Source organism: Miniopterus schreibersii, assembly GCF_964146895.1.
Source record: "Miniopterus schreibersii genome assembly, chromosome: 16".
NCBI lineage: Eukaryota > Metazoa > Chordata > Mammalia > Chiroptera > Miniopteridae > Miniopterus > Miniopterus schreibersii.
Genome location: NC_138116.1, coordinates 39137155 through 39158937, shown reverse-complemented (window position 1 = coordinate 39158937; position 21783 = coordinate 39137155). Strand labels below are relative to the sequence as shown.

The window sequence follows — 21783 nt, the reverse complement described above, 5'->3', positions numbered from 1 at the left end:
CTCCCTAGGCATCACCTCCCACAAAGCCCCGGGGAAGTCACTGTGCCCGTAGGGAGTGAGTGCTTCGCAGACCTTCCCTAATGGAAGCAATAGGGCGCTCCCCCAGCTCTCACTCACTGCCCGGGTGGGGGGTCTGCAGGCAGAAACAGGGGCGGGCTCTGCAGGGTCTCAGTCTTAGGGCACAAAAGTGAACTCTGGGGTGTGGCATGTGCGCGGTGGGGGGTATGCATGTGGAGGTGTGGATATGGTTTGTTTGGGGTGGGGGGCAATTGTGTGTTGCATGTATTGTGCGGGTGTGTGTGTGTGTGGCATATGTGTGATGTGTGTGGATGTTGTATGTGTATGTGCAGTGTGCACATGTGTGATGTTAATGTGTATTGTATGTGGGGTGTTTGTATGGAATGTGTCTGTGCAGTGTCTGCACTGTGAGTGTCTGTACTATGTGTCTACTGTGTGTGTACATGTGCCATATGTGTACAGTGTGTATATGTACAGTGTGTGTACTATATATGTGTACAGTGTGTGTGGTGTATGTACAGTGTGTATACTGTATGTGTGTGCAGTGTGTGTGTGGTGTGTGTGCAGCGTGTGTACTGTATGTGTGTACAGTGTGTGTGTGTGGTATGTGTGCAGTATGTAACTGTATGTGTGTATAGTGTGTGTGCGTGTGGTGAATCTGCAGTGTGTGTACAATGTGTGTGTGGTGTCTGTGCAGTGTGTGTACTGTATGTGTGTACAGTGTGTGTGTGCATGTGTGTGCAGTGTGTGTACTGTATGTGTGTACAGTGTGTGTGCGTGTGGTGTATGTACAGTGTGTATACTGTATGTGTGTACAGTGTGTGTGTGGTATGTGTGCAGTATGTAACTGTGTGTATAGTGTGTGTGCGTGTGGTGAATCTGCAGTGTGTGTACAATGTGTGTGTGGTGTCTGTGCAGTGTGTGTACTGTATGTGTGTACAGTGTGTGTGTGTGCATGTGTGTGCAGTGTGTGTACTGTATGTGTGTACAGTGTGTGTGCGTGTGGTGTATGTACAGTGTGTATACTGTATGTGTGTACAGTGTGTGTGTGGTATGTGTGCAGTATGTAACTGTGTGTATAGTGTGTGTGCGCGTGTGGTGAATCTGCAGTGTGTGTACAATGTGTGTGTGGTGTGTGTGCAGTGTGTATACTGTATGTGTGTACAATGTGTGTGTGGTGTGTGTATGGTATGTAACTGTATGTGTGTATAGTGTGTGTGGGGCGAATGTGCAGTGTGTGTGTGTGTAGTGTGTGGGTGTGGTGTGTGGTGCGTGGTGTGTGAGCTGGGGCATCCAGCAGGAGGACAGGGTGAGGGAAGGAATTAAGAGGCAGCTGAAAGACTTTTCCCCTTCGATTTTTGACTGTTCAAATTGGAAAGATTTTATATACTTTTGGGATTTCCTTAGTAAGTTGTAAAGTCAAATACACGCCTTTTCTGGAATGTGAATTATGGTTTTACCCAAATGACTTATTTAGAAAAATGACCTAGCAACCATGTGGTGAAAACAGACTACAAAGGCAGAATAGAGGGTTTGGGGCTGAGCAAAGCCACAGGACCACTGGGGCCCTCCAAATGGAGGGAGGAGGGAAAGCAGAACTCCTGGCTGTATCCGAGTTTGATAGAAAGGCAATACTTGGACCCACACACCCCCGGGTACGAATCCCAGCTAAGCCCCCGAGCCCTGTGACTACGGGCAAGGGCACTGATGTGCCATGCTTAACTGTGCTCATCTGTCACAGCAAGGGGGCCGGTGCCTTGCTCTCACGATGGCTGTAAGTGTGCAGCTCCGGCATGAGGTAGGCTCTTGAGACACGCTAGTTCTTTATTGTTTCGTTCTTCCTTTCCCTGCTTGAGGGTTAGCTCTCTGAGACTGGCTGTCTCACGGTGCTGAGGAGGATGCTGGTATCCTGAGAATGCAATCGCTCCACATGCTACAGACCTGCTGAGAACTGCTCAGCAATACACTGCACCCCCACCCTGCTCTCCCCCACCTTCATTTTAACAGGTGCCCAGAGGGGAAGAGCCGATCTGCACAATGAAACTTTCTTGTGAAAGCCACACCACCACAGATCAGAGGGGGGAAAGGGGAGAGAACTATGGAGGTAAAAAACGGGAGCTTCTCAGCGTCACTCTGGATGTGAGCACGCAGGAGGGTAAACACTCTGGTGTCATTCTGTTGACTTAGCTTTGTATCTGTTAATTGCAGCTGCCCCCATCTCAGCGGCCACGTACTGTATCAGAGCAGCAAGGTGAGTAAGGCTCGGTCCCTGCTCCTTCTTGCTGGAGAGAAGCGGATTAATCCTGTTTCAAACAGGCATCGATCACAGAGATACACAGAATGTTAACTAAAGGGCTACATGAAACCTGCTTGGGGAGGATCGATAGCCCAGGGTCCCATTGCACTGAGCTGAGTCGGAGGGGGGGGGAGCCCGAGGCCAAGGGGTGGGGCTGAGCAAATGATTGAAAGGTGAGAAATGGAAGAGGGGAGGAAATACCAGGATGGGGAAGGAGCAGCCGCAGGAAAAAGGAGAACCACAGGATTCAGGGTGAAAAAGAGCAAAAGGAAACAAAAAAGAGAGAACCTGGGAACAGAGAAGGGGAAGGGAGGCAAGGAGAAGGGGAAGGCAGAGGAAAAAGAAAGGAAAGCGGAAGAGCAGTAGAGGAAAGAAACAGCAGAGTCTGCCGGAGAGCCAATAAATAAACCAGAGCAAAGGACGGAGCCAGGACGGAAGAAGAGGGTGGCGGAGAGCAGGAGACATTCAGGTCGCCCTCTAATTAAACCAGGGCAACTGCCTGTCACGCATCTGTGCCCCTGACTCGGACAGAACAAGCAGCCCGAGAGCCGGCTATTGTGAAGGCAATGGCCCGGGAGACCGGTGGCCGTGCTTGTGCATTTACATAATATGTCCGGCGATTAGGTGCCCTCATGTTAGAACAGTCGCCTGTATACAAAGTAAGTCAAGTCATTAGCGTGTGTGCACCGGGCCCGAGGCCCCAGCCCCACCGTCATTTCCCAGCTGGGCTCTGCTTTTGCTCCAGGGCCGCTGCAGGGCTGCAGAGCCTGGGAGGTCGTAGAGGTAGGTCCTCCACCTGGGCAGCCAGGCCTGGGGCAGGTTGTCACCTCAGCTAAACAACAGCAAAGGGATGGATGTGCAAGATGAGAGGACTATAGTGGGGGAGGGAGGAGAGTGGAAATGCTTGCAGGAGAAGCTGGTGTTTAGGATAAAGCCGGATATCAGTCGCTTACCCTCTCCGTGATCCCATGAAGGCTCTAAGGTGTGCCTTTCTTCAGATCTTGCTCCTTGCTGTCCCGCCTATGCATTCCCTCTGTCTCTATGCTCCCCCTGGTCTTCCTTCCCTGGCAAATTCCTAGGCCAGTTCCGAATTCACTTCCTTTTGTGCTTACCACTTTCTCAGAGCCCCTCTGGGTTAGGGAATCCTCTTTCTTGCTCCCAATAACACACCAGTCTTGCTCGTATCATAGCATTTAATACACTTCCCTGAAGTTTGTGGATTCTGTGTTTCTATCCTTGGATATCCCGCATGAGCCTCCCTTCTCCTGTGCTACGGCTCCTGATTCAAGGGCTTCTTACAGGTAAAACCATATTTCAGTCGTCATCGTATCCCTAGCGCCTAGCTCAAGGCCTGGTGAATGGCAGTGTTGAATCAGTGTTTTGGAACTGAAATGAACAGATTCAATTTCATACTCTTATCCTCATAATCCCACAGTTTGTGCCACTCATCACAGCCTCTTTCCAACATATCCCCCCGCATCATCCCAAATCTCTGTTGATCAGAGCTAGAAACATGACTTTAATTCTTTCTCAGTGTTTCTTGGCTGTTGTCCTAATCTTGAACTTTACCTTGAATTTTTAAATAAATTTTAGGGTAGTTATGTATTTCATTTTACCATGCCCACTGTCCTTCCCCCAAAGTTCAATCAGCAAGTATAGAGCAGGAAAGTGTTAAAGGACCTGTTAACCATACTAAATTCTCAGGATAAAAACTATCAAAAGAGAAAGCTTCATGTCTCCTCACCCTGGTCCTTAGACTAATATTCACATTAACTTTTAAATAACTGTGGAAAGACACGACTTTGAGCAAAAGTTACATGTCTTTTGCCCTGGGATTCACTAGTCTTGTAGTTTTTGGAGCCACCCTGAGGGTAGAAGAGTGAAGGACAGTTCAAAGTAGTGGCTTTATGGGCATGGCCAGCTACATCCACTTCAACTCACCTGCAGTTTCACATACAACATTTTAGCAAGAGTTTATTTGAAACAAAGTTTGAAGATTATGGGCAACTTGAAAACTAAATTAGTTGACTGATTCTGTGGGCTTCTTCCTAAATGTGTCTATGATTAAAATGTCCTAAACTTCTAATAGAACCACCATTACACAATGATCGACCCAAATGATCAACCCAAATATTTATTGAATCTAACTGTGGGTTCCACCAACTAAAGGAGGGTCGGCCACCATGTGTTGGTCATTTTCCTATGTGCTTTTTGGGTAACTGATTGCTCACTCCCATATGGAGCTGGGAGCCTGAGGGGGATGAGCGCACTCACCTGCACCACGTGCAGTCGTCTCAGGAAGCCATCCAATCGCACAAAGACCAAAGACGACTGGAAATCCCACTCCCTGACTTCCTGGTTCTCTTTGAAGTAAGTGTGGAGATTCTCCCTTCTGTCCTGAAACTCCTGCTTAAAGAAGTTCAAGGTGTCCACAACCACTTGCAGCTTTCTCTGACTTTCTTCTACCTCACTTTTCAGGAGGTCTTCTGGGCTGAGATAATCAGAGGCCTGGAATGAAAACATTAGTGTCACTAAGCCTGGTTGCAAGTGCAGGACATCCCACAACTTTGCCAGCTCCAACTCTGAAATGAACAGTTGCCCAAGTAGTATTTTTTAGACTCGTAACACAGGCAACACGTGACTCCATCCTCAGTTCCACAGGTGGATTGGGACCTGGGTTCAAGCCAAATAGTCAGTGACTGGCGTAGGGCTGGGCAAGTGACCAATCGGAGACAAGGAAACACCATGAGTCTGTCATTGGGCCAGCTGGGGCCGGGCAGGTATTCTTTCCCAGGTGTTTTTTTGTGACTTACTGACTTTCTATGATCAAAAAACTTGAGTGCAAGAATTCTTTGAAGAATCATTATCTCCCTGTTTCTAAGGGACTTGAACCTGCACAGCTGTGGGGCTGACGCTGTTAGACAGCTGTCTTCACCACCGCGGGGAGGGCAGAAATAAGTAGGTCTTGATGCCATCACCTCAGGCCTGTGGAAAGCCAGGCTGAAGCCAGTCTTACCTTTGTCTTTCAAGGTACACAAGCCAATAACTTATCTTTTTTGGTTGAGTTTCCTTACACTTTCCGCCAAGAGCCTGGCTGACAAACATGGAGTCACAGAAGAGCGCTGGTCTAGAGGGTCAGGCAACCTGGCTTCCAGTCATTGGTCGGTGACCTGTGGTGACTTGGTTAACCTCCTGGAGCCTTAGCCCACATCTTTAAATAACAATAATAACAATAATTTAATAAGGCTCTCCCTGCCTGCCTCACAGAGTTCATCCGAAAATGACTGGAATCATGAAGGTCACAGCAATTTGGAGCCCGCAATGTGCTCCATAGATGTTAGTTATTATTAGCTCCTCTTTAAGCTTGTTCTTTCCTTTCTCAGGGCCACAGCTCCTTCAAGGGAAAAGAAGCCAATTTGGGGGGAAGATCACCCGCACCTCCTTAAGGCCTCCAGTTCTATGCACAGATGCATTCCTCGAGGCTTACACTGCCCTGGCTGGTGCTACCAGAGTCCCTGGGAGGGAGAAGCATCAAGTGTGTGATCCTAGAAGCTGCTTCTCTGGGGCTCCCAGGCACCACGTTCTTAGCGGGTGCAGAGCACACAGTACTCCTGGCCACGTATTGATCACATCAGAGCCTCACAATCACCTGCTACCCTTTGAGATGGTCCTCTTCTTGTTAACACTGCACAAAGAAGGGAAGTGAGACACAGAGCAGACAAGTAACTTGGCCAAGTCACACAGCTAGCAAGTGGTGATGCAGGGTTCGGCACAGGATGTCTGAATCCAGAGGCAGGGTTCCTAACTGTCAGGCTTCACTGCCGACTTAACACCAGTCTGTGGACACAGATCATCAAGGAGGTTGTAATTCACCACCCCTACCCTTCATCAGACCTCTGGTTTTGGGCAGAGAGGAAAGGAAGACTGTGTGTTGCAGCTACTGAAAATGTCTCTGTGTTACTGGCTGTGATTAGTAACATAATTCTAAGAGGAAAACCCTGTGGACCATAATTGCTTCCCTGCCCTGAAAAAATGCACACTTTTCTCTGTGACTCGATGCCAACCAGCCTCCAGGGAGAGGTCACTGGGGATCCTGGGGGACCAACCTGCTGGATGAGAAGGTTGCAGGTTTCCTGGAGCAGCACAGTGAGCCGCCCTGGGGAGCAGTAGGACTTGCACGTGGCCCAAATCAGACAGACCACATGGAGCAGGGGTCGCAGCAGTGGCTTCACCTCTGGAAACTCCACGGCCTCTAGGGTGTCCAGGTGGCGGTGGAGTGGCATCAGGTGCGTGTGGATGTCCTTCGCCTCCATCAGAGCTGGAAGGAATTGAAGAGAGTCACCTTTCCCTGCCTGGAGCTCAGACCCACCAAGTTGGAGCCTTGGTGCCTGGGAAGAGAAGGGCCTAAATTTCCTAAACCAAGAGAGCAGAGAGAAGGCTGGTCCCCGAAAACTCTCTAGTTCCTACGGTGAAATATTGAAATCTGAAGAGCCCTGGGCAGCGAAGATGATGGTCTGAGGAGCCCTTCTTACAACATTCCTGAACTTCTGGGCCCTCCCGGCCCTAGTCTGCGGCTCTGGGGGGGGGGGGGGGATACGCGGGGATTACTTGCTGATGCCTTTGCTGCTGATATCTCTGAGGCAACACAAAAAGACCTGTCTTCAAGCGCCAGCCCAGACACTTCCCAGTGGTATGACCTTGGGCGCATTTAACCTCTCTGAACTTCAAAAAGAGGCTGGATAGTAACTAATTTAACGAGTTCTTGTGAAATTAGTACTAGTGTAATCTTCATATGCAGCTTGCACAGTGCTGGACCAAAGCAGGCGTTCCATAGACGGTAATGTCTCTGATAAATATTTGCTAATAAAGAAACTCACTGAGCTTTTCTGGGGAGAAGTCACAGGGAACAGAGAAACAGCACAAGGTTTTGTAGGGTAGGATTTTGCTGGCTTTCAAAGCCAGGAAGACCTCCTACCGTTTCCTCTGAACACAGCCAAAGAAAGGGAAGTGCCTTTTACCCATCATCTTGTGGTGACAGAGAGAGGAAAGTAGAAAACCCAGCAGCACTGGATACTAACTCTGCAGGGCAACTTAGAAGGAATGTAAAAGCCCACTGAGGACACTGAACAGCAAGGGCGTGTTTATAAAGGCTGGTTCTTTCCCCAGCAGGGCCTCAGGCACTATCATGAGGCCTTAGGTTATATTATGTGGATGAAGCCCTGTATTCCCCCTAAAGGAGGTTCAAAATGTACACTAGTTAGTAAACAGTTCCAATATGTCAGGCATTGTTCTACTCGGGAGACACATACCTCTCAGAGAACAGCCTACAAGGTAGCTTTGCTACTCCCACTTAACACGTGAAGAAATTAAGACCGAACCAGCTTGCGTAGGGTCTCCCCATGAACGGCCAGCCCTGCTTAGCTGAGCAAAAGCGAGATTCCCCCAGGTTTATCATGCTGAACCCCTGGCTGGATGGCTGGGGGCTCACTACACACAGGAGCTTGTGATGGGTGCATTTGTGTTTTATATCCTAAGTGGGGCTGTGAGAAGTAGAATGTGAATTAAATTTGTGAAAGTCAAATGTCTTAGGAAATTGATTAGAGCAGGGATTCTTAACATAGGGGAGCCGGGAGCATCAAACTGCTGTGTGGGGATGGGGAGCATCAAAATTCAAGTTATTGTAACGGGCACACGCTCCAGCTTTCACAGGCGCCGTGAGTGAGGAAGAAGCCGAGATTATCAGGCCAGAGGAGCTTTCTCTTTATGATACCTTTAAAAAAAAAAGAAAAAGCAAAACCTCCTTTAATTATACAAATAAGCACTCCACTGACTTTAAGAGCACAGTATTTGAAGACTGGCTCATCCAGCCCAGGGCGCAATCACCTTGGCTCACAGGGCAAATGAAGAATGAGAGATGAGCAGAGTTAGGCTCACAACTTTTAAAAACTGTAAGTGAAAAAGGCCAGCTGCGCTGTGCTGCCCAGTGGCTTGCTGGTAAATCTTTAACAACAGACTCTGCTGGGACGAAAGCCTTTAGTTGCAGCATTTGCCAATTTCTGTGGTGCACATATTACAAATATTCCCACCATGTCTGGTTTAAAGCTCCCAACTTGGCTTCACTGAGTGTTGGGGAGGAGGAGTTGAAAAGACTTGCACACAGTGGGCTCTCCTGAGAAGCTGCAGGCCAGTCCAGGTGTGCTCCAGGGCACCACTGAACTTGGGCTTCTCTTCCACACATACCCACCTACAAAAATCCTGGATGGGCAACCAGGCTGTACTATAGCGATCCTGCCCCTAGTGGCCAGAGGTCAGAGCTCCTTAATTAGTCTATATCCAAGGTACTGTTGCTTCCCGTTTTCTAAGGTTCTTTATTCCCCAATCAATCCCACTTCAGATAATCTTGCACCCTCACATTTTCCTACATTCTTTCAACCTCCTTCTTTACTTATCGCTCTTTTCCAATTCGTACCCACTAATCCAGGAATATTTCTTTTCCTCTCCTTCTCTGCAGCCCATCAGTGAGCCTATGAAAACCCCTGCTATTACTAATGAGAATAATGCACATAAAACGCCTCTAAAATATTCTTATTTTTCAAAGATCCCACCAAAATTTCTGACCAAATCTCTACCTAACTCCTCTAATCAAAATTTCTTTTCTTCCATCATCCAACTTGTTATATATTTCAACGATTTTTATTTTTACAGTAGTTTTTATCTGGTACTGCTATAACTGCATTTTTTTTCTAATTTCTTTTCATTGCCATTATATACTCTACTGTAAATAACTTTTTAAAGAAAGAGTGCTGATAGAGAAAAACTGTTTGAAAATCACTGCTTGGATTAAGCGTAATTCATATGAAATTGTGAATACTTTTAAACGCACATTCTGACCTACAAGACTGAAGAGGTAGGAGGAGGGCTGGAAAGAGAAAGAAAAGAAGCAAAGTGCACTGGTGAGGGGAGGGGGAGCCCGGACAAAATTTACCTACTTCTAATAATAGACTTTGCTGGCTTTGCAATTTTGACAAGGGCCAATCTTGCCTGGTGCTCAGATGGCCAGGAAATTGCAGTCCCTTCTGACAGTAGGAATGGAAAACGCAGGATGGAGCTAGCAGTGGAAAAAAGACTTCTCGAGGAGCAGGGGTGAAGGGACCTGAGCCCCAGAGGTGAGAGATAACAACACACATTTGTAGTGAGTAAAACACTTCCACCTTGACTGTATCTCAGCAGCCCAAGGAGGTGGGCCGGGAGCGTGTGTGTGATACCACGGTGTACACTGAAGCTCAGAGGTTAGGGGACTCTCCTTAGGCCACAGAGTGGCAGAAGTGCAAACAGCACAGGCCTCCCAGATTTAGTATTCTTGTCATGTTAGATTGTGTCAGGTTGGAGGCCTGTAAGGATGTGAAGCTGCTGAAATTAAAGAGAGAAGATAATTCTGCACTAGACAAAACATTCAAGATAAACGTATTTATGGAAACACTTGCTGCTCCTCACCTGCGAGGACATCGCTGGACATGGCTTGGAAAGCTGGGAAGTAGCTGCTCCGAAGCCTGTCCAGGAGCGCCGCCATGCCCCTCACCTTTATCGTTCTTAGTTGATTATAGATGTATTCCAGATCCTCAGACCTGCGGCACCGTGGAGAAGGGGGAGTCCAGGTGAGCACCAGGAAATGCAGTCACGCTGCGACGACCCACCCTCAGACAGACAGAGGGAGCCCTGCCTCAGGTGCCTCCTCAGAGGCTGGCTGCAGCCCAAATACCCAGGGCATCTGTTCCCAGAACAGCGAGGGCAAAAGTCTGGGTAGAGACCAGGTTCAAAGGGGCAGCTCCGGGAGGTAACGGCAGGGAAAACTGCTGTGAACATCTGGTGGCTCAAAGCTTGGCAGCTGGAGGTCATTAGCTCCTGCAGTAAGGTTTGGGGTGGGGTGAGAGGGGTGTCAGAGTGAGGCTGCTGGAGAAGGGCCCTGCGGTAGGTCAACAGAATGGTCAGAAACCAGGCAAGAGCTTGGGACATCTCAGCTTGGCAGCACAAACAGGCCACCACGCCTGGTCCTGTGATATGGATACTCCCCACTCAATGCAAGGACAGGGACATCTGCTTCAGGCATCTATCTCCTTTTGAGTAAAAGATTTATCAGGAAAATGATAAATAGTAACAAGGAAATGGGGGAGTAGAAGGGAAGTTAGCAGGAGCAGTGATTAGGTCTTTCTGGAACTCTGTGGAGCTGGGACACAGTGGATGATGAACTTTCTAGCCCTGCTACTGACTGGCTGGGATCTGGGAGAGGGTGTTCTGCAGCCAACTATCCAAACCTGTCTTTTTCTTCAGAGTTTTACTAAAAGTGTGTGTAAATAGCCTTGAATATCTAAGGTGAAAGGAGTACACAAGTAAAAAATATAGCCCTAGCCAGTTCGGCCTGCGGACTGAAGGGTCCTGGGTTCGCTTCCACCCAAGGGCATGTACCTGGGTTGCAGGCTTGATCCATGGCCCCGGTCAGGGCACGTGCGGGAGGCAACCAATCGATGTGTCTCTTTCACATCGATGTTTCTCTCTCTTCCTCTCTCTCCCTTCTACTCTTATATATATATATGAGAGAGTTGATTAACTTTACATGTAGCTGAAAGAGCCTTTGAAGAAATGTCAGAATGTCTACTGACTGTAGCCCAAGAAAGAAGGGGCAACTATTGAACCCTAAGGGAAGTGAACATCTCCGAGAGCATAGGAAAACTATATTGACCCAAATGGCACTGAGCTGTCTGCACCAGGGGAAATGAGAAACATCTGGGGGTGGGACCAGACTCAACGGCTGGCTCCCCCAGGCCATTATCTTCTGTAAGACATCTACCTACTCACCAAGGGTTGAGCATGTGCCTACCTGTTCTTCCAGAACTCCAACTCCACCTTAGGGGTGGGATTTTCCCCTTGTAGGAGTGGCTGGGAAGACTCTTTCTTGAGTACCACCTGCACTTGGTGGCTCCACTGGATCACTGCAGACTCAATGGCATAGATGACTGACTTATCCATGGAATCCAAGCTGTGAAAGGCACAACAAGTCTCCTGAAACATTGGAAATAACAACACTGGGTGTCCCCCATACAAAATGCCAATTTTTATTTATTTATTTATTTTTTTAAATAGGCACGAAATTGCATCTAGTCCAGGCATTCTTAACTTCTGTTGGACAGTAGACCGATGAGCAGTCAATTCAAAGCACTGGTCCTCTCCCCAGACAAAACACTTATGCAAGCATACACAATTATTCAAGACAGGGCTCACCAACATTCTGAAGACTGGTTTAAGAACATTGAATTCTATCAATGCAGAAACACACTGGACAGAAAACACTGGGATGGCCACCCAACCCTGGCTTGAATCCCACTAATGTCAGCAGCCTCCCAACTTGACAAAACAGTGCATTCCTCAGTCGACCAGCCCTTCCTAAGAAAGTGGGTCTCTTCACTGAACCGCATGTGCATCTGCCTCCCTGTGGGGTCCTCCATTCTGGTCTTCGTTCTGACCTCTGCATCAAGAGGAAATAGGTTACCTCCTCCACAAGGCAAACCCTCAGTCATCTGAACACCATTAACTTCACACTGTCCTCACTTACCCAGTGAAGAATAGATTCTACCCAAGCATTCTATCTCAGATATCTTTTTAATAAACAAACCAGGAATATTTTAGAAGGCATTAAAAATAAAAAATGTATTTTGGTTTGCCTTTTCACTATGTCTTAAATGAAACTGTTCACATCAAGAACTCAAGACCCAAATGATAAAGAAAGGGAATCATTCACATTTTCATACCAGAAAAACACCTTCACTTAATTTAGTCAACTTCATATTTGCTGAACAATGATGTCACAAGTGATTACAGGAGGCCTTAATGGGAGACAATACTCACCTTCCTGAAATATGATCCAGCCTTTTGGGAGATTTATCAAATTGAACAAAGGGAGATAAACTCAATAATGATTATATAACACAGACCCTGAGTGTGATGTTAGAATATAAAAGGAACAGGAAAATGGTAATTTGTATTTTCATGGTGAAAATTGAATATTTTTTATTAAACTACAATAAGTTTTCAAGTTAACTGGGAAATTGCTTCAAATTATATGTAGCGAATAACTTCCAATAGCAAAAACTTGTTACATGGCACATTCCATCTCTTGCATTACTCAGTCTTCAGATCAAGTCATGGGCCCTAAATACCCAACGATAACAGTAATACAATAGGCATTAGGGCTGTCTGAGCTCATGCAGGAAGGTGGCCTGCTGCACAAACACATAGAAATGCTAGGGAGTCTCAGGCACGTGGGCACCGGTGCATTTGAGGGCTTGCCCATCTTCTTTGATGGAGGTCATCCAACTTGGAAGTCGCCCACTTCCGCTTTCACTATGACCTCCTTCCCCCAGGCCACCCTGACAGGTGCATGTCTAGTGCATCCTGGATATCAGCAGGCTTTGCATTCTGACTCCTGGTCAATCCCCAACCTCAATCTCTCTAACGCGGTCATAATAGCTACCATTTATGAAGCACTACTCTACGCTCTGCACTGTCCTTAGACCTTTAGAGCTGCCATTCACAAGAACCCTGAGCATGACTAAGTGCTAAGATCATCTCCATTTTACTAATGAGAAAACTGAGGCTGTGAGAGATTAAATGATTGCTTCCAAGGGGTCTGGTCCATAAGCAGCAGAGCCTGGATTAAAAGCTAGGATCCAGCCCGGCCGGCATGGCTCAGTGGTTGAGCATTGGACCTAGGATCCAGGAGATCACAGTTCAATTCCCAGTCAGGGCACATGCCTGGGTTGTGGGTTCGATCCCCAGTGTGGGGCATGCAGTAGGCAGCCGATCAATGACTCTCTAATCATTGATGTTTCTATCCCTCTCTCTCCCTCCCCCTTCCTCTCTCTGTAATCAATAAAGATATATTTAAAAAAATAAAAAAATAAAAGCTAGGATCCGGAGCTTTCTGCTAAGTTCTATATAACTTTGCCTCATAGCTGTTGCCATTTTATTGCAGAGACTCAGGGAAATGACAGAGATAGTGGATTCTGTCATAGTCATCCATCCATCCATGCTGCTGTGTTGAACCGACAAAACATTTTATTAGAATCTAAAACATCAAAAAGATGATTTTCTTATTGCTGCCAACAATGGCTTAAAATGAAATTGTCATGGGTATTTTTATTTTGGCAAACCAGCAGATGGAATTCTTATCTGTGTTTGAGTAATTCCCTCTAACTTACGCATCTTATTAAGAGCCCCCCAACTCCCCCAAAATGCTTGATTGAATATAACAGTATATATCATTTATACATAGTCTGGCTTGAAAGATAAAGAAAAATCCATATGGGACAGAAACAAAGATAGCTTGTAGCTGGAATGGTAAGTGGAATAAACAAAAGTGGCAGCTATAACTCCTAAGAGCAGAAGAGGCCAGGCTTTAATGCCTATTCAGGCTCAGGAGGCATGTCCCTAACAAAGCCAGATTTGTATCTATCTGGGAAAAAAGTCCCCAGGACCTGAGGAAAGTCTCCAGCTGCTGGGGAAGGAGGGTCTGGAACTGTGACAAGAGCCACCAGAGTTAGTTCTATGACGTTATGTGCTGGGTGAATGCTGGGAAGTGGCGTGGCTCTCTCCCAGGCCGTACCTGGGCCTTTGCCAACGATGAGACACTGTCCTGACAAGCAAAATACTGAAAGTCCCTGTGGCTGCTCTCAGCCCTGAAATAATTCTGGGTGGAAAAAAAAGGGCCATGATGCTGTGATAGCCTTAAAAGACTTCAGGATGAGGGCTGGGGCAAGGGTAGTAATCAGCACAAAACACACAGTCCGAGGATGCTGGCAAACAGCCGACAAAGGGTCTGTGTGTGGAATAAGGAGCTGTCCACAGTCAGAAACAGAAAAGTGATAAAGAAAACATTCAGATAAACCAGCATCTCCCGTCTCTCAGAGGTCCACATGGCGAGGCTGGGGGACTTACACGGTGTCACTTTCAGAATCCACCAACTCCATGCTTTCTGAGCCTACTGGAAGGGGCAGCAGAGTTTTCCCCCTCACTTGCTCCAGGAGAACCATGAGGTCCCACTGGACACTGTGGGCATGCCGCTGGACATCTTGACGAACCACAGGGGGCCAGTCCAGGTGATTCTTCTCATTGGCCAAGATGGGGACAACAACCTGCAACAGAGGTGCACAGGAAACAAAGGCAGGTGTTTGACTTGTGAGGCCTTATAGAAAGGCCCAGAAAGCTATACGCGACCTTTTGCAAGTCACTGTGCTGTAGGGCCTAATATTAAGAAGCAACATTATGTGCTGCCTTGACATCTGACAAAATCAGGAGACTCGCACAGTCTATATCACAAGCTTACTTCCCCCACTTAGCTCCTACACATGAGGTCTGCTGGCCAAGCAGCTCTCCTTATCAAGGGACCAGGCATAGTTGCTGCCTCCAATGAGTAGGTATAGTTGCTGCTACCTCCGGTCCTGGGGACTTCAGGCTTCATGTCCCTGCCCCCAGTGGAGTTACTCTAACAAGCCAGTTTCATCCCCCCACAGGAACCAGTGGGGACCATACACTCTGGATACGACACAGCTTGCCTCCCACAGCCCCTGGTTGTCCACTCTGTTCCCAAGGGCCTGTGTGGCTCTGCGTGGCCCTGCATGGCCCTGCGTGGCACGGTGTCTTCCTCCTGTGGGCTGTGAGTGCAGGTCACTAATAAACTGCTGTCGGTCTCACTTGACCGGTGTCCTGTATTCAGCCATCCCCATGACCCTAGGGCAGGAACCCCTACCTAATCAACAGGGTGATTGGAGGCGATCAAAAACAATCACAAAGGCCAGAGGCAGAACATAGCACAAATGCAAGTGAAGATGACCACCTGTCTCCAGGTGGGTGAGGTGGCATCTTAAAAAGGTAAAGCAAAGTTGGGCGTCTTGAAGCTATCTGTAGGGTGAACGTTAGTTAGTTTTAGACACCCAAAATACTCCTCTTCTTTTGGCACCCATCTCCAAAACCAGAGGTGGGCACTGTGAATAAATCTGTACCAATGAGAGGCTGAAGCTGCCTATCTGAACTTTTGAGGAAGAGAAGCATTCTCTTTTCTATGAGTATGGAGCTACTAGTGGCTGTCTTGCTACCAAATAGAGCCTGAAGATAGGGTCCATACGGGGAAGAGGAAGCTTACAGATGGAGCAAGGCCGAGGCCTACAGCACCACTTGAGCTCCTGCACTTGACCTTTTGGGGTTGTTTACATTGAGTTTTTTATCAGTAGCAACTTAAAAAGCTGTCGTTCATACAACTCACTAGGAAACTGCCTGTCAAACACTCACACTAATGGAAAGGGGATACTAGAAAGACAAACAGAAAACCCAGGAATGTGAACGGGAGCTGTTAAGTAAATAATGAAACGGAAACATGGATTTATATGGTTGCCAATAAGTCTGCGTAGCTATAAAATAGAATACCTGGATCTAACATGTGAAATCCAAGAGGATGATCCTTGCCTGGTCTGTCTGAAAACAATCACTGAACTGAGAAGTCACAGTCACAGGCGAACAGAGAGTCCCAAGAAATAAAATGTCACAAATTGAGCTCTCCTCACATTCATGTTGAGAAAGGACCCTTTGGGCTTAGGGCAGAAAGGGTAAATGAGAGGGGAGAGAGTATAAACAAGAATTTTCCTAACATCTCGCAGGCAGACACTGCATCTTATTTGATCTTTATATACATGCAATTCCTGCTTGGCTCTGGCATATCAGAAGCACTCAATAGAAGTTCATAAGAAAACTGAATGTACGCTGTCTGCAGAAAAAGCAGCAGGTGGGTTTGGGTTGGACTTTGCAGGGCTTTGAGTGATAGGGAGATAATGAATGTGAACTCTGTGAAGTTAAAAGCCACTCACTCTCTCATTCAGACTATTTATGGAGCCCTGCTATGTGTGAACACTGTTCCGGGTGCTGGGAAGGTAGACCAGGGAACAGAGCATGCAAACCTCACTGACCTCAGGAAGTTTATATTCTAGTGGAGAAAGAGTTCAATAAACAGTAAGACTTACGCGGGGAAACAGAGCAGGTGAGGAGAATCAGGAATGTGGGGTGGAGGGGTTGCGGTTGGAAATGGAAAGATGGGTTCGGGCATCATGGAGACGGTAACATTTGAATGAAGACTGGGGAGGACAGGGAAAGCTCTGTGCTTGTTCTTGGGGGAAGTGTGTTGCGGTTAGAAGGAACAGACAGCGCAAAGGCCCTCAGGTGGGAGTATGGTAAGATCAGGGCGGCCAGCGAAACTGGGGTAGGGAAGAAGAGTGGGGGCGAGCAGAAGGGGTGGGATTACATGCGGCCCTGCCTGGAGAAGTTTGAGTTTCACGCTCAGAGAAATGGAAATCATTGCAGGGACAAAGGAGCGACACGGTCTTTGGTCAGTGGGATGGCCCCAGCTGCTGTGTTGAGCACAGGCTCCAGGCGGCGAAAGTGGGAAAAGAGGTCAGTGAGCAGTTGTCCCTCTAACACAGAAGACAATGGCTGGGCACAGGGGAGAGTGGAGGGGACAGTGAGAAATGCTCTGATTCTACGCACATTTTGAAGGCTCACGTTAGGGGAAAAAAGACAAAACAGGAGCCAGGATGACTCCAAAGTTTGGGACTTGGGCAACAGGAAGAATCATTAACCGAGGTGGGGGGAATGAGAGGGGCGTACGTTCGCGAGGGAATTCAGGGGCGCGGTTTCAGATGCATTAGAATTTTATGTGTCTACTGGGCTTCTAACTGGAGACATCGAGAAGTCAGTCAGATATGGTAGTTGGGAGTTCAGAGGAACGGACAAGGCTGGAGATAGCAAATTTGGGACGTGTCGGATACAGATGGCTTGTAAAACTCTAAAATTGAATGAGCACCCAAAGAGACTGAGAAGAAAAGATGTCCCAGGAATGAGCCCGAGGGCTCTCCAATCTTAAGAAGTTGAAAGGAGAGGGGGTATCTTCAGCGGGACCTGCTCACAGGGCAAGCAGGAAGGGGACTGATAAACGGCCTTTAATTTAGTCTAGCGGGTGTCACTGGTGACACTGATTTTAAGTTCTTTAATTTCTCTCCTGTGCGGTATGAGGGTAAAAGCCTGATAAATGAGTATAAGATAAAACAGGAAGGCCTGGGGCACAGCAAGAATAGACACATATTCCAGACATCCTGCTATAAAGGAGACCGTAGAAATGGGCTGATTGGTGGTGGGAGGAATGAGCATTTTGTTTGAGAATTATCTAGTGGAGAGGAAAAAATAAGAACGTAGGAGACGGGAGAATTGCTGGTGCTACCTCCTAAAGATGAGAATGGATGGGGCTCAGAGCACAAGTGGCAGTTTTAGTTTTAAGGTTGATGCCAGATGACAGCAGGCAGTCCATCTGCAGCAAGGGAAGGCATAGCCGAGCATATGAACACAGATATTGGCATATAGGATAGATGGCAGAGTTTGTGAAAATTTTATTTTATTGTTTCCTTTTTTTTTTTTTAAGCCAAGAATGAAGCCAGAGCATCACAGAGTGAGGCTGAGAGAAGAGCTTTTGGACATTTGAGGGGAAAAAGGCAAGTGTGTAGTAGTGATCTAGAAGAGCGAGAAAGTAATTGAAATAAAAAGTGTGGGATGTCTGCTGGGAAGCATAAAGGGCCTACTAGGATCTGGGTCATGAGTTTAATGTGGATCCAGTTGTTTTTTCACAAGCCCCGTTCAGCTTCATGGGCACAGGGATGGAGTAGGCAGAGTTGGACTTCACCAGGTTTGTCATTTTGACAAAGCAAGGCAGAGGGGTCAGGAGCTTATGCAAGGGTATGGTGAGAGCCACGGAGCACAGCACGTGAGCTGGGCCGGGGGAAAGAACGTGGGTGTGGGCGAGGGGCAGCAGGAAGGCGACGGATCCGTGGGCTGGAGGTGCAGGGAAGGTCATGGCCTCGTTCTAATGGGAAACAGGAAGGAGGGAGCTGAAAAGTTAGGAGCAGTGGTCAGAGAGGTGATGCTTACTGGTAATGCAAGGTCTGGGAGTGGCCAGGGGAGCGATGGGTAAGACAGGGCGGGGGACAAGATCACTGGGTGAGAGAGGTTCAGGGAGCGCAGAGGCCAGGTTATTGAAGGATCATCTATTGAAATAGCCACATGTTAAGACAGGAGTAACCTTGGCTCCCCAAGTCACAGGGAACTGGGAGCCCAATCATGAAGGAGTGAGGGCAGTGCCGTTGGTACATGAGGCAGCAGTGAGGAGAGAGGGTGGCTCCATCTGATGGCGTGTGATTCAAACTGGAGGTTTTCAACCTGGAAGCCACAGGAGCAGCAGGGAGAACACAGAGCGCACCTCCAGGCTCAGAGGCCGAGGGCTGGGGGGAGTGCAGCTGAGCATCCAGGGAGAACCTAAATGTCCATCCATAGATGAATTGATCAAGAAAATGTGGTATCTATATATACAATGGAATACTATTCGGCCAAAAAGATGGAGGAAATTCTGTCATATGCTACCACATGGATGGACCTTGAGGACGTTACATGAAGTGAAATAGCCAGTCACGAAAAGACAAATACTGCATTCCACCAATATGAGATATCTAAAGTGGTCAAATTCATGGAGACAAAATAGAATGGTGATTGCCAGGGGCTGGGGGAAGGAGGAGGCAGTGAGTTGCTTAGTGCGTACAGAATTTCAGTCATGCAGATGGGGATTCTGGGGATTTGTCGCATGGGGTTGACAATATTGTATTCTACACTGGGAAATTGTTGGGAGAGCGAATTTTATGTGTTTATGTTAAGGACTGTTTCATATCAATCATTCCCTTTAATTATAGATGGACCTTACTTCATTCATCCAGTTATCTACTGGTGAACATTCAGTTTGTTTCCAATCTCCTTTCAATGCACCAGTGAAAATTCATGAACGTTTGAGAGTCTGAATTACTTTAAAACTACTTTTGCTTGCTGGACTACATTTCCTTGGCCATGACACAAAACTGAGATGGAATTGTTGTTCCCCACATACTTTAGTGTAGCTCCATCTCTGAATCTTTGTTCAGTCTGCTCCCCATATCTGAAAGTTACCTTGCTCTCTACGTATCCTAATTCCTCTCCTTTGTTCAGGAGCCAGTTCAACACCTGAGGCTGAGCATGGCTCTCACAACACATGCGTCTCTCTGCTCTGAACCCAGGGACACTTCTATCATCATCATACACGAGGGGATTTGATCCAAGCTTGGACTTCTGCAGGGAAGGCTTTCAGACAGTGCACAGCAGTAAACCATCCCCATTGTTAAAACACTACATTACTTCCATATTTACAGAGAAACCTAGCTTTTCATCCCAGTTGTTAAAACACTGAATTACTGCCATCTTTACAGAGAAACCTAGCTCACCCTGAGAGCTCCTGTGGCTCCAGACCCTTCCCGGAAATTCTCCGCTCCTCACAGCCCTCTAATAAAGCAACTAAAGAGACGAACCCCTGACTCAGCAGGGAGCCTCCAGGACCCAGGTCCAGCACTGGGGCCAACTTGCCTCCACCCCAGCCTCAGTCAGTTTTAAGTATTGCAAGTATATGATTAAGCTCATGGGTGAGGCCTTGTCTTTATTTCTTTGGTACAGTCTTCGTCCTAGCACCTGTCAGATGAAACATCGTTCAGCCAATACTCTGTAGATACATTTTATAACCTGCAAGATCCAGGGCATCAAGCCTCCAGAAGCAAACACATTCAACTTACAGGGAAGTGTACCCCCATTCCAGGAAGGTCTCAGCGTCCCAAAAATCTCTCCTGAGCACCCCCTCTTAAATCTGCTGTGCTCTCCAAGCTTCCATTGTGGTGCCACCAAAGCATTTCATAACCCACATCTCCCAGGTCTTCCTCCTTGAGCTCCAGGCGGACCCCTTCGAATGTCTGCTGGCCCTTTCCAACTGGATGCCCCAATCTGTCCGCGCCCAGCGCTGCTCTATGGTCTATGGCTGTGTAATGAGTGAGATGAAAATCAATACCCAGCCTCCTCCCCCTGGTAACCCCTACCCAGAAGGAAACGCCGCTTTTACCCTCACTGGCCCAACAGAAATGCCCCTTTTAGTCACCACTTGCGGGACACTCTGACCCGGCCGCTACTCAGATTCCCAGCTCGCCTCTCAGGAGTCACCCCGCGTCTGAGCGTCCATCCAGCCCCGCCCGCACCCACCCCCTTTTCTGCTGGATTCAAACTCTGCAGGAGTCGGGGCTGTCCTGTGGCCCCGCCCTCCCCGCTGGCCCCGCCCCCGGAGCCCTTCGCCCCGCCCCCTTCCCGGCGGCCGGCAGCGCGGGGTCGCCCCCGCCCTCACCTCGGAGAAGAGCGCGGCCAGGTGCTCCAGGGGCGCGGCGGGCACGTCCCCGCACAGCACCGCGCCGCGGAGGCTGTTGGGGCCCGGAGGCTCGGGGCTGGTGCGCAGGAAGAAAAGGCCCTTGGCGCGAGGCGGGCCGCACTCGGGCCCCGCGTCCAGCCCCGGCCGCACCGCCAGGCCCCCGGGCCCGGGCCGCACCACCAGCAGCGGCCGCGGCCCCTCGGCGGCGTCGCGGCCCAGGAAGGCGTGGAGCAGCCGCTCCGCCTCGGCCGTGCCCGCGCAGCGCTCCCAGGCCCCCGCAGCCGGCCGCAGGCTCTGGGCCACGTAGGCCCCCAGCAGCCGCAGTCGCGGGTCCCCGCCGGGCTGCGGGTCCGCGTCCTCGGCCAGCGCGGCGGGCCCCGCGGCGCTCGGCATCGCGCGCTAACTCCGGCCCCAGCGGTTTCCCTGGCGACGGGGACGCGGCCGGGACGCCCTCCTCTGCTCCCCTCCTATTGGGCACCTGGCTCTTGGCCCGCCCCTTGCAGTCTAATAAGGTAGGAGAGGGACGGCGGGGGAAGGGGTGGGACCGCGTCGCTGTTGCTAAGAGACCAGCCAATGCTTCTTTTTCGTGACCTGTCTGAATAATTGGAGTTGCTCAAGGGTTGATTGTCTTGGTCAGTGATTTATTGATGAGGTGCGTGGAGGGAGGTCAAAGATATAAATGCTGTTAAAGATCCTGCTGGCTAAGGTCAGATTAAATTCTTAAGAGGTCTCCAGGCACCTAAAATATTATGGTTCTCCCACCTATTTCCTAAATGTGTAATTCAAACTTTAAAACAATGTCAAATCATAAAATAGGTGTAAGGGAATTGAACGAAGTTTGCATTTCTTGATGACTAAAATACATCGGAGCAGTTCTTATGTAGCTATTAACATTTCAAATCTACTTGTATGACTGAGGAACTGGGTTTTTTATTGTAGTTAATTTAAATTTCTATCAGTAGCTATATTGAACAGCTCAGCGACAGAGTTTTAATATAAATTATAAAAAATATATATATTCTTAGTTTCTTGCTTTGTCCATGCCTCAAGAGTGTGCATAAAATGACAAATGGGGACTGAAACTCTGAGATCACTTTGATTTCCGCGACACAGCCCTGATCAG

General features: G+C 48.3%; 1 protein-coding gene across 1 annotated transcript in view; it reads right to left on the bottom strand.

Moving 5' to 3' along the window:
- The window catches only part of DNAH9 (dynein axonemal heavy chain 9), a gene marked incomplete at its 5' end in the record, with an annotated part of 294508 nt that extends 273455 nt beyond the window's left edge, over nucleotides 1-21053 (bottom strand). The window contains 6 exon segments of the mRNA XM_081115813.1: nucleotides 4589-4822; nucleotides 6421-6632; nucleotides 9809-9939; nucleotides 11190-11348; nucleotides 14303-14499; nucleotides 20640-21053. Of these exon segments, the coding sequence (XP_080971939.1) occupies nucleotides 4589-4822; nucleotides 6421-6632; nucleotides 9809-9939; nucleotides 11190-11348; nucleotides 14303-14499; nucleotides 20640-21053 (1347 nt within the window).
- Between the last annotated feature and the right edge of the window lie 730 nt (nucleotides 21054-21783).